The sequence below is a fragment of the Aricia agestis genome, chromosome 15 (genome assembly GCF_905147365.1).
Source record: "Aricia agestis chromosome 15, ilAriAges1.1, whole genome shotgun sequence".
Taxonomy (NCBI): domain Eukaryota; kingdom Metazoa; phylum Arthropoda; class Insecta; order Lepidoptera; family Lycaenidae; genus Aricia; species Aricia agestis.
In genome coordinates this window covers 13,086,238-13,101,552 of record NC_056420.1, presented here as the reverse complement: position 1 = coordinate 13,101,552, position 15,315 = coordinate 13,086,238, and the positions used below count along the sequence as shown (strand labels likewise).

The window sequence follows — 15,315 nt, the reverse complement described above, 5'->3', positions numbered from 1 at the left end:
TCGAGCAATTTGTAAACTCCAAATTGTTTTTTTTTTGTCAAGTGAAGACAAGAGCGTAAAATAACTGAAATTTTGTTTAATATAAAATATACTCCATTGCGTCAAAATTCGTTTAACGCGCGGGAACCGTAAAATTTTCTGGTATACTATGTCTTTTCCTGGGACTCAAAGTATCTCCATAACAAACAGTAAAATAGGTTCAGTGGTTTGGGTGTGAAGATACAGGCAGACACACTTTAGCATTTATAATATTTGTATGGATATTGCTCATATTTTTTATTGCAACATAAGTATTATAATATAATGCTATAAATTATTGATGCAAAATTTTATCGATATCGATAAGGAGTGTAAAAAGCGCATCACATCACTAATGCAAACTTAGCCGTTTGAGCGCAGAAAGCAGGATCGGCTGGCATCCCAGCTATTTGGTGTAATTTGACAAACGAGAAACATATTATAGGCGCTTTGAAAACATATGTAAACATGTTGCTAAGTGATATTTCATCAGAACATAATAATATATTTTGAAACGAAGTTCCTTATCGCGCGTTCGGCTTAAAGGACAAGGCTAGACAGAGCGATATTTGACTATTATATATATTATATTTGAGTATTCCTGGGTATCAATAGATGGTGTTTTTTTAAATATTTTTTTTAGTGTATAATGTATAATATGCATTATGCATACAGGTTTTTTGAACATAAATAAATTATATTCAAAAAACTAACTTCGTTCCATTCGGGTGTCCCTTGACACCTCTCAAGTGTTATATTTTCTTTTGTTTGATTTTTGATATGTTCAATAACATGTTTTTATTAAATATTTGCTTTTGCTTGTCGTTGTTTGTTGGTTTTTATTGTTATTAAGGCTGTTTCTTATAATCTAGTAATGTACCATGAATATTTATTGAATAAAACTTGGATGTAGTTAAATTAAATTTTAATTTGAGTATTTTTAAACTAGATGACGCCCGCAACTCCGTTGTGCTAAAATTCGGTTATCGTTCGTTTTCCGGGAGAAAAACTCTCCTATGTCCTTTGCCAATACTCAAAATATCTCCATAGTAAATTTCAGCAATACGGTTCATCATATCAGTATGGATGCCCCTCCCGTTCATATTAATCCATCCATAAATAATGATAGGTTGCATACCATATTCCTCTCTGTATCAGAATTTCCATGATAACCAACCTGGAAATCCCTACGGTATTCTATCATTAAAATCCAAAGATACCACCAATGTGCAATCGATTTCTTCGAATTATCTCATTGATAAGATAATAGATATAATTGTTTACACTTGAAATTAGTTTATTGTGAAACAAACTCACTCAGTGACGGATATTAATTACTTAACTGTAATTAATAATTAATGAAGATTTTGACATCAGCCCCATACATTATCTGTCAAACTCTTCATTTAATTACAGTTAGGGCGGCCGCATACATATATGTTTTCCGTATTCGGAATTCGGAAAATACATTAACTGCCACACACGTTCGCTTTTCTCCTCACGGAACGTACGTTTCAAGAGCACGACGACACGTTCGCGCGTGAAAAATACGAACGTTTGGTGTTTGCACCACTCTCACGGAATTCCGAATACGGAAAGCAGATCCGGAAATCGAATACGGAAAACGTTTGAGGCCAGCCTTAAGTAATTAATATTCGTCTCTGAGTGCAGCAGAGTTATGATACTGCTTTTGCTGTTGTACCACGTGGTGGTGTGTTCTGGTGGTTACCATGGTGACGTGGGGGTACCGAAGGCGAGGGAGGTGATGATGATGGAGAGCTTTGGCGTGAGGATTGTGGGGGGAAGCCAGGTGTCAACTATATCCGCTTATCCGTATCAGGTAAGTGCAGGTTTTAATGTCTAGGTCTTTGTCTCCATACCTAAGTTATATTGAACAACAGCTGAAACAAAATACGAGAATAATATGTAAACTCTTAACAAACTCTTATTTAGTTTTTTTTTTTATTAAATAAGGGGGCAAACGAGCAAACGGGTCACCTGATGGAAAGCAACTTCCGTCGCCCATGGACACTCGTAGCATCAGAAGAGCTGCAAGTGCGTTGCCGAACTTTTAAGAGGGAATAGGGTAATAGGGGAGGGTAGGGAAGGGAATAGTTGAGGGTAGGGAAGGGAATAGGGTAGGGGTTAGGGGATTGGGCCTCCGGTAAACTCACTCACTCGGCGAAACACAGCGCAAGCGCTGTTTCACGCTGGTTTTCTGTGAGAACGTGGTATTTATCCGGTCGAGCCGGCCCATTCGTGCCGAAGCATGGCTCTCCCACGTATAAATATGTGTTATTATTACGGAATATATAAAAATAATATAGTAGGTAATTTGTTACAAGAAAACTATACTCGCATTGTTAATAAATTTTGCAAATGTACCTATAGTTAAGATGCATAATATTATGTTTTTCAATTCTATGTCGGTAAAGCCATTTTTTTATCAGTTTTCAAAGTCAAAACACCATCAAACCTTTATGCTGCGACGCAATATTATTGACAATAATTATTATTAATCTTGAAAGTTTGTGGCATTTCTTACATAAACATTTCTTACTAACTTATTAAAGTAATAGCAATATTGCATAACATTACCATTTTTATTTCTGCAGCCACCCTGCGATTTACATTAAAAGTACTCATAATATCCACATCTTTCTTCTCATCTCCCAGGCAGGCATAGTAGCCACTCTCACCACCGGTTGGACATCCATCTGCGGGGGGGCTCTCGTGTCCACCACGCGCGTGGTCACCGCGGCGCACTGCTGGTGGGACGGCGAGGCCCAGGCGCGCCAGTTCACCATCGTCCTCGGTTCCTCCACCATCTTCTCTGGAGGCACCAGGCTGGAGACCAGCGACGTGACCGTCCATCCGTCCTGGAACACACAGACGATCACACACGATATAGCCATGGTGAAGATCAGCGCTGTGAGTTATACGAGTAAGTCTGGACATTGTGAAAGCGTACATCGACCAAAATATCTCTATCTTATGTTTTTAAGAGCACTCGCTGACATGAGATAGGACATTCTCAGCCGGCCTCTAGACTAGACGATCAATTGTATTGTGTTTGTGTTTATTTGACAATTAAATTGAAGGCGCGCGATGTTCAAATATATCATACCTTGACGCAATAATTTTGCGCAATAAAATTGCTCGTCTAGGGGCTCGATTGAGACAGACAAACACAAAATACATGAAGACGCTCAAATACAGGGTGCAATTAAACTTTCCTGCCAAATTTTTTCCAGGGCTTAGGAATCATTAGGAGAGTCCATTTAACAAAAAAAAATTTTGGGTGTTATATTTTTTATTAACATATTTTATCCCATTTAAAATCGTTGCAGAACGGTCACTCGCGGTGTGAGGGAATAAGAGGGGGTAACGCGGGGGGAGGCGAGCGAGATGTGACCCCGACATCACGCGCGGGCGACGCGTCGTGTCCATTAATTGTAGTATTTTTTAGGATAACTTTCGGAAGCTATTTCTCAACATTTTAGTACTGAGTGATTATAAAAGAAAAAATACGTGTATTTTTATTTTTAACAAGGATCAACATATAAAATTTTTGTCAGGAAGGTTTAATTTCACCCTGTATAAATTATTATTTAGTATTGAAAAGGCCTGTCTTGAAGTAAGCGAGCGCTTTTGGCTCCCATCATCCGATAGGGTTTCGTTAATATAAAAAATACGCCGTGATAAAGATGTAAAAATTATGACGGTTTTAATCGTCTATTTGTCTTTCTCATTACCAGTGCGATACCGGAAATCGGATCGGATGATATAAAAACGCTTTTTAATATTCGAAAATTCAAATATACCATTGACATAAGAAAATAGTATAAAAGCTAGGTATAGTTTAAACCAAGGTTGGAATTAATTCAAGTTTACTGGAAAATTCAGATAATCACAAAGCACGATTTTGCTGAATATTATTCATCTTTTCCATTCTCGTATTCACCGAAGTAGAATTACTTGATTTATTAAGATTTAGGATGTCAAATTATTATCGTGAATTTCCGAGAGAAAACCAATAACGAGAGACGCTTGTTCTATCCAGCGGTATTAAGTATTCTGTAAAGACAAAACAGATGTAAGTATTAAAATATAGGCCGTAAAGCTGTCTACACACCAAAGCCGCCGGCCTGGCGGCATAACCCGCCGGGCAAGGCCGGCGGCCTCACTTTTAAACAATTTTGAAAAAAGTTTGATTTAAATATAAATAAGTATTATGCATAAATCGCTAAGAATGAAGTAGCTTATATAATTGTGATCGAACTTCACTTATGGTAAGTTCGTTTGATCTTCAATTCTATAGACGGATATAATGCCTCCAACTTAAAAGCCGAGAACTATCATGATTTCAGATAACTTTAAGTAGCAAAACAACACAGTATTTAGACGGCCCATTTACAGTATAAAATTAACTTAACAATAAAGAAATACCATCGCTTCATTTTGGCTTTTACTTGGCCGAGTTTCTTTTGTTTATATATATTATGATCAAAATGAACTATATCGGAGTAAAGCTTAGGCTAAACCTACGCGACCAGGCGACTGCGAAGCGGAGCGTTAAGTTGTCAAATGTGTGTTTTGTATACAAAAACACATGTGACAACTTGACGCTCCGCTTCGCAGTCGCCTGGTCGCGTAGGTTTGGCGTAAGCTTTAAGCAAAAAAAAAATAACAGCTTTCAAATGGCGATACACTTTTGTTGATACTATTAAAGCATGTTACAGTAAAGAACTCAATATTTATATCTTTCAAAGGATCTCCACCTTGGTTCTGATCATCACTTATAATTTTCAGACAACATCCAGGCGATACCGCTGCCGGCCACGTCGGACGTCAACTTGGACTTCGCCGGACTGACGGCAACTGCCACGGGCTACGGGAAGACCAGCGATGGTAATTTCTATAATTTTAATCAAATGAAATGAAAATATTTATTTCTAAAAAGGTTAACAAAGTTAACACTTTTAGAACGTCGCGTTTACATGAGACCTACCACCGGTTCGGGAACTACCCCGTCGAGAAGAACCGGCGTAAGAAACTCGCACGGGGCTACCTTTTACCAAAAAGTGGAAAATAACAATAATAGCTTAAGCTAAATTACACTAAGTATGTAAAAATTTGGTATTTATATTATAGAAGCGGCCTATAATAGTTTGTCAGCTTATTTTTCCCAAGGTGTGCTATCATTGATAAGCCTTAGCACACAAACGTTCTTTAACAACTTTTTAAAAATTAATTGAAAGATTTTGGACGTTTTCTGGGATTTTATTGTATAGGCGTATACATAGACCTTTGAATGATTTGTTTAATTTGCTCAGCCAAAGCATACGAGACCTCAGACCCAAACCATTTTAAATTTTAATTTATTAATATTTCTTATTGTTGTCTATATTATTGCTTTTAAATGCCCAAAGAGGCCTATGTCCTGAAACTAACACTAAATATTTGAAGACCGAGGACGACTTCCGAACACGTCGCGCCCCACGTCGCAGACAATACGTGCTTAAGGGGGTGACTAACCCAAAATTGACGATTTTATAATTCATTTTTAAACTTTAAAATAAGCCCCGAATCGTTTCATTTTACTACATTACTTGATACGTTACATTATATTTCCAAGAATTTGACCTGAGCGAAAACACGACATCTTATAAAATTTACACACACAGAAGCAAAATAAATGAAATGAAATTGATTGTGTGAAATTTGAGACTTGCCTCGTGTTTTTTTTCTTCCATGGTCAACAAAACACTATAGGGACCATAGAAATTTTGTGTTACAAATGTTAGCATGAAGTATTGTGGTCTACCTCAATTTAATTCTTTAGTTGATGGATAGCAAACATCATTACTTAATACCTTATCATTTCCAGCTCAAAACAGCTTCCCCACCACCACGTCTCTTCACCACGTGAACCTCAACATCATCACCAACTCCGAGTGCCAGAAGTCCTTCGACATCACACTCCACGGCAGCCACCTTTGCACCAAAGGGACAGGGGGAGTTGGCACCTGTGAAGGGGACTCCGGTGGACCGCTGACTGTGGTGTGGAACACCCAGAGGATTTTGGTGAGTAAAACAGGGGCGAAAATTTTCAATTCCAAATAAAAAGGGGGTTAAGGATTGAGGATTTTGGTGATAGGGTAAAAGAGGGGCGACAATTTTCAACCCTAATAAAATAGACTTATCTATTGTTGAAAAACTGCGATAACCCAGGGGGGTTAGAAATTTTCAATCTTTAAAGAAAACAGAGGGGTATTGTAAAAGTATTTATACAAAAAAAAAAAAAAACAGACGGATAATAAGTTTGACGTGTACATTGTCTTTAGTGTCGTAGCTCCTGAACAATTAGACACATCACACAACGGAATATGTTAATAATTTCCTGAACTACAAGTAATTCGATGTGAAAATAACCTTCTTTATATCGAATAGTAAAACCAAGGATTTGCACATAGAAAAGAAGATATTGAATCAAAATCGCAAACCAAACTCAAATATTCACAGCTGAGAATAGTTTAAACTTCATACTTTTTTAAAGTTTTAAATTCGCGGACGTCCTAAGTTTTAGCACACTAACTTAACCCGTATTCATCTGACCTAATTTTAAATTCAAACAATAATGAATTAAAGTGGTCAGAAAAAGTCAGTTTGTGTACATATCTGTTGAACTCCGCATTATTTTATAAATCTCGTGTTTGCTTTTCCATTGAAATGTTCTCATATTCATATTTGTTTGGCCGAGAAATTATGAAAATGGTTTCAATTCGAGCGCGATAAGCTCGCATTATGTTTCATTAAGCTTTTTCAGGTTTTACTTCCTCAAGCGAGTATTACTAAAACTCAGCGTGCAAAGTATAAAGTTACACAGTACACACATAGAAGCAACTACATAATATTGTCTTGATTACTCACACACACATACACAGTGTGAGTGTGCGCAAACCAACACGTACAAAGTTATAAGTTCTCAACTACACTAGTGATATCAAGTAGAAAACTTACAATGTAGCTGTACGTTAAATAACGTATCAGCAACAGATTTGTATATTGTGGCTACCTAGCCACATAAAGTTAATATACCTAGCGGAATAGAGCAACAATCTCGAGCTGTCAAACGAAACCGAAATTGGTTTCATCTGTGTGTAAAAATATGTGTACGTATACACTTACACAAGTATGATTGAACATGATTTCTATGAGAATAAATTGTCAACGTGCGGCACGTGCCGACTGGACGTCAAAAAAAGAGTGCTACTGTCATGTATCACACGTCTTTTTTTACCACGCAGTGTTACTCATACCTCTACATCACCCTTCTTAATAATAAAAAAAAAAAAAATTCATTGCACATTTTTTTTTTTTTTAATTCTTATATAGTTAAATCATTATTTTTAACATAAAGTTTTGTTCTATTTTTATGCACCACATCTACTGAACCTTTTTCATTTATAATTTCTACATTAGGTGACATGTCTTTTACAACTTTATATGGTCCTGAATAAATATCTTCTAACTTATTACCTATTTCATTTTTAACTAAAATCAAATCATTTACTTTATAACTTACAGGTTTAATATTTTTATCATATCTTAGTTTCCTCTTTAATTTACTTTCTAATAAATTATTCTTAGCTTCTCTTTGAGAAAGTTGCAGCCTGTACCTCAATTCATTCGGATAAAATTCACAGTTGTACACTGGATCAAGGTCTTGTGTTAGATTACTTGGAAGGGAACATTTTTTACCAAATACTAACTCATAGGGTGTGTATTTAGTTTCTGTATGAACTGTGGTGTTGTAACCAAAACACCAGAAAGGAAGCCACATACTCCATATTTCAGGATGGTTGTCACATTGAATACGGATAAATGCATTTAAATTTTTATGTGTTACCTCTAAAGCACCTATAGATTCGTGATGGTATGCTGTAGAATTGAGTTGTTTAATATTGAGTAGTTTACATACCTCTTTAAATATCTGAGACAAGAACTCCTTCCCTCTATCAGTTGCAACTTCTTTCGGTACTCCGTATCTAAGGATAAAATTATTTACAAAAGCTCTAGCTACTTCGTCAGATTTTTTGGAAATTAAGGGATATGCTTCTACATATTTAGTTAGTTCACATTGCAGCGTTAAAACGTACTTATGATCATTATCATCTACTTCTAAAGGACCTACTAAATCTAAATATATTTTCTCAAATGCAGTACTAGCTGTGCTTGTAATAACCATTGGTTCTCTATTCGGTTGAGAATATTTTAGGCGTTGACATTTATCACATCGTTTAACAAAATTTCTTACATCGTTATCTATGCCAGGCCAATAATAGTACTTTTTAATATTATTTGACATCCTTCTCATACCAGCATGGCCACTACTAGGTAAGAGATGGAAGTCGTTTAAAATCACTCTTCTATCATCTTTGTCTTCAATGCGTTGGACATCTTCTAAAATACATAATCGCGGTCCGGACCTGTTTGTTAAACTATTTATCTTTTCTAACAACTTTTTAATAAAAATATCATTCTCTTTGTTCTTTAATATGTATACTTCTTCTAATTTGAGTGAGTTACAAAAATCATCCATTTCTCTCACAAATTCGTCTCGCGCAATTTGTGATTGAGAGTTAAGGAATTTTATGTAAATTGTATTCTTACTTTCAACATAACAAAATAACTTATTTTCCTTGGTAATTATTTTATTTTTTCTTAATCCATCTAACATTTTCCTATTACTAATAAATCTTAACTCGACAGAATCCTTCGGTTTGATATGGGTATTCACTACTTGAGGGTGATCAGTCCTCAAATTAGTGCTTACCGAATCCACCGGGGAATTAACCTTAAGTAATTTTTTCGCTTGTGCTCTTGTCATTACGTTAACTACTTTTTCATGCATTTCTTTCAAGTCTTTTGATGTTAAAATGATTCGAGACAGCGCATCTGCAGCTGCATTGTCTGAACCTTTAACATATTCTACCTCAAAGTTATATTCTTCTAATGTCATCCTAAATTTCATGAGACGACTCGACGGATCTTTCATATTAAATAAAAATACTAAAGGTCTATGGTCCGTCAGTACTTTAAATGGACGTCCATATAAATATGGACGGAAATACTTTACTGCCCAAACTATAGCAAGTAATTCTTTCTCTATTGTTGGATAGTTCTTTTCTCCTTTATTTAAGCTTCTACTAGCGTAGGCTATAGGTAGACCATTACTATTTGCCAATATAGCTCCTATTGCATTATTAGATGCATCGGTTTGTAATATAAATTTATTTTGTTCAGAGAAATCTGGATATTGTAGTATTGGAGGGGAGACTAAGCATTTCTTTAGTGTTTCAAATGATTGTTGACATTTATCATCCCAGAGGAACTTAACATTTTTTCTGGTTAACTGATTTAATGGGTATGCGATTTCTGCAAAATTGGGTATAAACTTTCTATAATAATTACTAAAAGCAACGAATCTTTTTACTTCATCTGTTGTTGAAGGTATTGGATAATTTTGTACTGTAGCAATTTTTTCAGGATCTGGGGATATTCCACTACTTGAAATAATGTGTCCTAAATAAAGGATTTCCTTTTTTAGAAAATCGCATTTTAAAGGATTTAATTTTAAATTAATTTTACGCAATCTTTCAAAAACATCTAATAAATTTTTATTATGTGCACTCAAATTTCTCCCAAAGACTATTAAATCGTCAAGATAAATAAGACATTTTTCGTAATTTAGGCCTGCCATTGCCATAGTTATCATCCTCGAAAATGAATTAGGGCTTGTTTTGAGTCCCATAGGCATACGAGTCATTTGGTACTGACCTGACAAAAATGAAGTATATTTTCTGCTGTTATCATCTAATTTTACATTATAATAACCCTGATGCAAATCTAAATGCGTGAAGTAAATGCTACCATTTAACGATTCAAGAATTTCAGTAATATCAGGTAAAGGGAATTTATCATCTTCAATACAGTTATTTAATTTTCTATAATCAACAACTAGTCGCCATTTTTTACCACTTTCAGATTTTTTAGGGACTAGTAATACAGGACTTGACCAATCACTTTTGCTAGGTTCTATAATTCCTTCCTCTAACATTTTATTAATTTGAGTCTTAATTTCAGCTTTTTGAGAATAAGGTAATTTATACTGTTTCGAAAATACCGGTCTTGTGTTCGGCTTTAAGGTTATTGTGTGAGTATATGCATCTGTAGTACTCAGCTTGTCTCCTGGCAGATAGAAAATATCGGCATATTTAGCACAAATATTTTCAATACTCTTCTGTTCTTCATCATTTAAATGTTTTATATTTAAAAGAGAAAATAACTTTTTAACCCTATCCGCATCTTTTGTTGTTTTTTTAAAAGTACATATATCATAACAATTTAATTTTTCGATTGATGGTGTAATATTATTTAATAATACATCACTATCAGTGACATTTAAAATACGCACAGGTATTCGTCCATTTTTAGGAGTAGCTATAGAACTTGCTAAAAATACACCGGGTTTTAATTCATTTGAAATTATTACACAATCTTCTGTAAAGTCAGTTTCTATAAAATGTATCGACTCGCTACGAGCTGGAATATTAATGTTAACCGAACAATCGTCCACAATGGGTAACGTAACCAAATTATTGTTGGAAATCTCTAAAGTTAAATTGCTTTTCTCGAAATTTAATTTAGCTTTGTATTTATTCAAAAAATCACGACCCAAAATTCCATTTACTTTAATTGGTAAATTATCAAAAACATAAAACTTATGATAAATAGTATCGTTACATAAAACCATAGGTAAATAAACGTATCCTATTGCCTGGACTTTTCCACCTAAACCATGTATGGTAATATCTTCAGTGTGAATTGGAATATTAAATTTTTGTGCATGCTTGTATTTGCAAGCAGATAATGATGCTCCAGAATCTACTAAAAAATGTTGGTTTTTACAATACGAAGAGCCAGAATCTATTGAAACATAACAATTACTATCGCTTGAAAAAATAAAATGTTCGTTGTTAGTCACGAAAAAACTGATTCGGTTTTAATTCTGATTCACTGCTTTGGCACATTACGTTTATCCCTTGATTTCCAGAACTATTATAATATTTTGACTTACCTTTATACCGATGCCCACGGGGTTGTCCTCGGGAAGCAGGGTTATTCCAATGTCCTGCTCGGGAAGCGGGGGGGTTCCACTGTCCACGGCCGGTGGGCGGATTCCATTGTCCTTGACTACGCGTTGCTGGTGGCACCCATTGCCCACGATGACCTCTAGCACGTCCGTGGTGAGCGAAAAAATTATTGCGTCCGCGCTGACCTCTAAAATAATTATTTCGCTTCATGTTATTAAAATTAAATGAATTATTATACGTACCTAATATTTCACCCGAAGTTGATGCCATTGACGTTGTGTCCTCATCCTGGGCGGCCTGGATTGCATCCTTAAGTGAATTATAATTCCTAGCTGAAATAATCGTGCTCAATCTACGACTTCGCAACCCGTCTGCAAATTGTTTAATAGCAATTTTTTCATTAATTGGTTTTAAAATATTATAGCATTGCTCATTGCCGTCGGATTGAGAAATCGTCAAATCTACAAATAATTCGGTAATTTCTTTGCCGTAATCTGAAATAGACCTGTCCGCTTGTTTCATGTTTTGCAATTTATGCTGAATTGAGGCTGCAGCTTTCTTACTTAAAAGAGTATTTTTCATGTCATTAATCAATTCACTTACAGAATCATAAGACGACTTCAATTTTAATTTTGCCTCTACAGACAATCGACTTTTCAAAACAAAATTAATCAGGTTTTGCTTACACTCCTTTTCTTTTAATATCGAACTATAATATTGAATATTATCAATCAGCTGTTTAATGTTACATTCCTCATTTGTCATAACAGGTAAAAGGTTTAAAGCAGTCCTTAAATCAAAAGAATCCATGGTTAATGACGAGTCCGAGTTGCTTTTACACAATAACAAAATTTCCTCATATAATTCTAAAAATTTAGTACAATAATTATTTATTAATAAAATATCATCATTAGAAAAACATTTTTTCTCACATTTTTTCTTAAAATCAATTGACCAATTATTATAGCGCTCATAAATATCATTGCTCTCGCTTAGCTTTATTTTTAATATCTGCCCATGTCTTCGTTTTGCTCCAATTTTAATTAAATAAATTCTTATATCCTTTAACTCATTATATAATCCTACAATAATATCCATTTGGCACTTACCATCATAGTTTAATATACACCACTATTTAATAATGAAAAAAAAAAGAAAATAATATAACACTTGAATTATTAAAATAGAAAATATCTAAAGTCCAATAAAATATTAAGAGTCCAAAGTTCATTCGTCTGCCGAGTCCATATTTGGTTTGTCACTTAATACTTCGTTCTGTACGCGCCACTTTAATAATTATTACCTATAACGATTAATATATTTTAATGATTTTAATTATTTAGATTATATATTTATTAGCACTATATTTTTATTATTATTTATTTTATAATAATTATTATTTATTTATTTTTATTTTTCACTTTTTAACTTTTTATTTTATTTTTCACTTTATTAGCACTTTATTATTTTAATTATTAGTATTTAATTATTATTTATCTTCTACACTGTTTCCGAAGGCCCGTGACGCCGGAAAAAAGATCTTCGTGCTGCCGTGCGAGTAATCTCCTTCTCAATCCATTTTCTGTGGCATCTTCTGTACTGCTTATAGGCCGTAACCACAAGGCTCGCCAAGATAAACAGGATCACGACTGTTAGCAGGATATTAGTTGTAGAAATATGCCAACGAATTTGTTCGACCTGCGCATCGTTTTGTCCCCCTGCAGCATTCTGGACGATGACCGTTTCTTCTTTAGATTGTTGCTTTCCCATCTCGGAACGTTGGCACAGGCAAGTTCGAAGGAGGATTCCGACTAAGTAATTCCATTGTTATAACTTCTATCAGCAGAGCTATGAGGCACACGCGACGGATATGGAAAACGGTTTCAATTTCGCGGCGCGACGGCTCACATGCAGGCGCCTGGCGGGGTCGCCATGTAAGGTGGTGGTTCGGGAGAAATGAAACCACTCGATGCTTAATTAAGACTGCGTTTATTTAATATTAAATTCCCACTATATAGTCCAGCATAGTGCTGTGACATTACAATTAGTGTTGTACCTCTACACTCATAGTGACATCTCTCTTGCTCAGGCCTTTGTTTCTCTATTGCGCTAGGTATATTAACTTTATGGTTCCGACCAAATAACGTAGATCTGCCATCTGTTTATGATTCAGGCTCATAGTACTTTCATTTCAGGTGGGCATCGTCTCATTCGGTATGGGCGACGGCTGCGCGGCCGGCCTGCCCTCCGTGTACACCCGCGTTACCGCCTTCCTCACCTGGATACAGGGGCAACTCTGAAAAAAGAAAAAATAATAGAATTTCCATGACAGAGTTTTATTAACCTATCTACGCATTAACGTATACATATACACAAACAGAAACATATACCTAAATACATAATTACTCAGATCGGCTGCCTTACTTATAAGAATACTTAATAAATATAATATAAAAAAAATACGTGACGTGGGAGAACCATTCTTCGGCACGAATAGGCCGGCTCAACCGAAGAAATACCACGGGCTCACAGAAAACCGGTGTGAAACAGAGCTTGCGCTGTGTTTCGCCGAATGAGTGAGTTTAAAGGTGACCCCATTCCCTACCCTTTTCCCTTCCCTACCCTCTCCTATTTCCTTCCCTACCCTCCCGTATTCCCTTCCCTACCCTCCCACATTACCCTATTCCCTCTTAAAATGCCGGCAACGAACCTGCAGCTCTTCTGATGCTGCGAGTGTTCATGGGCGACGGAAGTTGCTTTCCATCAGGTGACCCGTTTGCTCGTTTGCCCCTTATTTAAAAAAAAAACTTACATAGCGAATACAAAACATGAATGGAAAATAAGGACTATTTGTCTTTGTCTGCACTGCGTAAAATATGTTTATTAGGAGGATCAGTAACTGCATGGTTTCACCTGAATAGGTTACCTATTTTTAGACAGGTCACGTATTAAATGAAGCTAGGCACCAAACTTATACCTTTAAGTGAAAAATGCCCATAATTTGTGAGTAACTATTTATCATTTCGCGACCCACGTCTCAATTTAAGTCGCCTTCACAGTTTTTCTTGACAGGCTGACGGGCCGACGGGTGGCTCTCGGGAATTTTCGCTACAATTACTACATCCATTTTTCTTATGCCTTCTTGCAGACTTATTGAAGCTTCCAATAATTGGTGATGTTTTATGCTTCGATTTAATGTTACTTTAATGTTACGAGTTACGACGTAAATATAATGGTATAAATTATTTAAAAAAGGAAGTACGAGAATATTGAAATACTTTTAAAGCAGAATATTATCAAGTAAGAATGTTTTGTTATTTTTTGCAATTTAATAGACAGATAGATAGATATATAACTCTTTAATGCTTACAAATTGGTACTTACTATAACTAGTTCGACTCACTTAACATGTTTATAGTAAAAAGTAGATTAGTTATAGAGATATTATTTGAATGTCTGAATAGAGTTCTATTTCTCTTTAGTGCTTAATAAATAGAGGGCTCTATTCTAAAGAGAAATGTTAAAAAAGGTTTCTTTCTAGATTTTTTTAAGAGCCTATACTATATCCCACTGCTGGGCAAAGGCCTCCTCCAGGGTCTTCCATTTGTCTCATTTTGTCTTATTTTCATTGTTATAGAAAATTATAACTTTACCATAATTTGTTTTTTTTTATTTTTCTTCGCCCTAGCCTTTTCAACAGTAATATGCACTCTTTATAATTCTGGTTCAAAATATTTTCTACTCTGTGCTACAAATAGGTTAGTTATAGAATTATATAAGCAAACAAAGCGATACAGGCCAACAATAGCCAGTAACAACGGTTTATTTATGGGTATTATAACTAGAGGTGGTACTACCGATACCAATACCTGTTGTATAATATACTTTGAGTAAGTTATTATAATAGTTGCACTGAACATTTTAGATACCATGTTGCATATTATTATAATAAAAAATATGTAAGCATCTATAATTATCTTAATAAGCCATGCTTAGGTGTTAGGTTCCAATGATAAAACTTTTTGTTAATTTTTTTTAGTGTGTTACTTGTTAATTTTTATTATTAATGAAAGTGCTTTCCGTAAACTTAAGTTTACGGAAAGCACTTTCATTAAAATTGGTATATTAGTAGTTCTAA

The 15,315-nt window shown here is 35.0% G+C and overlaps 1 protein-coding gene across 2 annotated transcripts; it reads left to right on the top strand.

Moving 5' to 3' along the window:
• Nucleotides 1–1,326: 1,326 nt before the first annotated feature.
• LOC121734112 (brachyurin-like) lies at nt 1,327–13,501 on the top strand. Of its 2 annotated transcripts, none has more exons than XM_042124527.1 (6): nt 1,327–1,362; nt 1,690–1,858; nt 2,695–2,962; nt 4,831–4,929; nt 5,909–6,105; nt 13,373–13,501. In XM_042124527.1, exons 2-6 carry the CDS (start codon nt 1,697–1,699, stop codon nt 13,475–13,477), a joined length of 831 nt encoding a protein of 276 aa, XP_041980461.1. In that variant the 5' UTR covers nt 1,327–1,362; nt 1,690–1,696; the 3' UTR covers nt 13,478–13,501. The 2 variants fall into 2 exon arrangements, with proteins under 2 accessions (XP_041980461.1, XP_041980462.1); XM_042124528.1 differs by having other exon boundaries at nt 1,334–1,362; nt 1,685–1,858.
• The last annotated feature ends 1,814 nt before the right edge of the window (nt 13,502–15,315 follow it).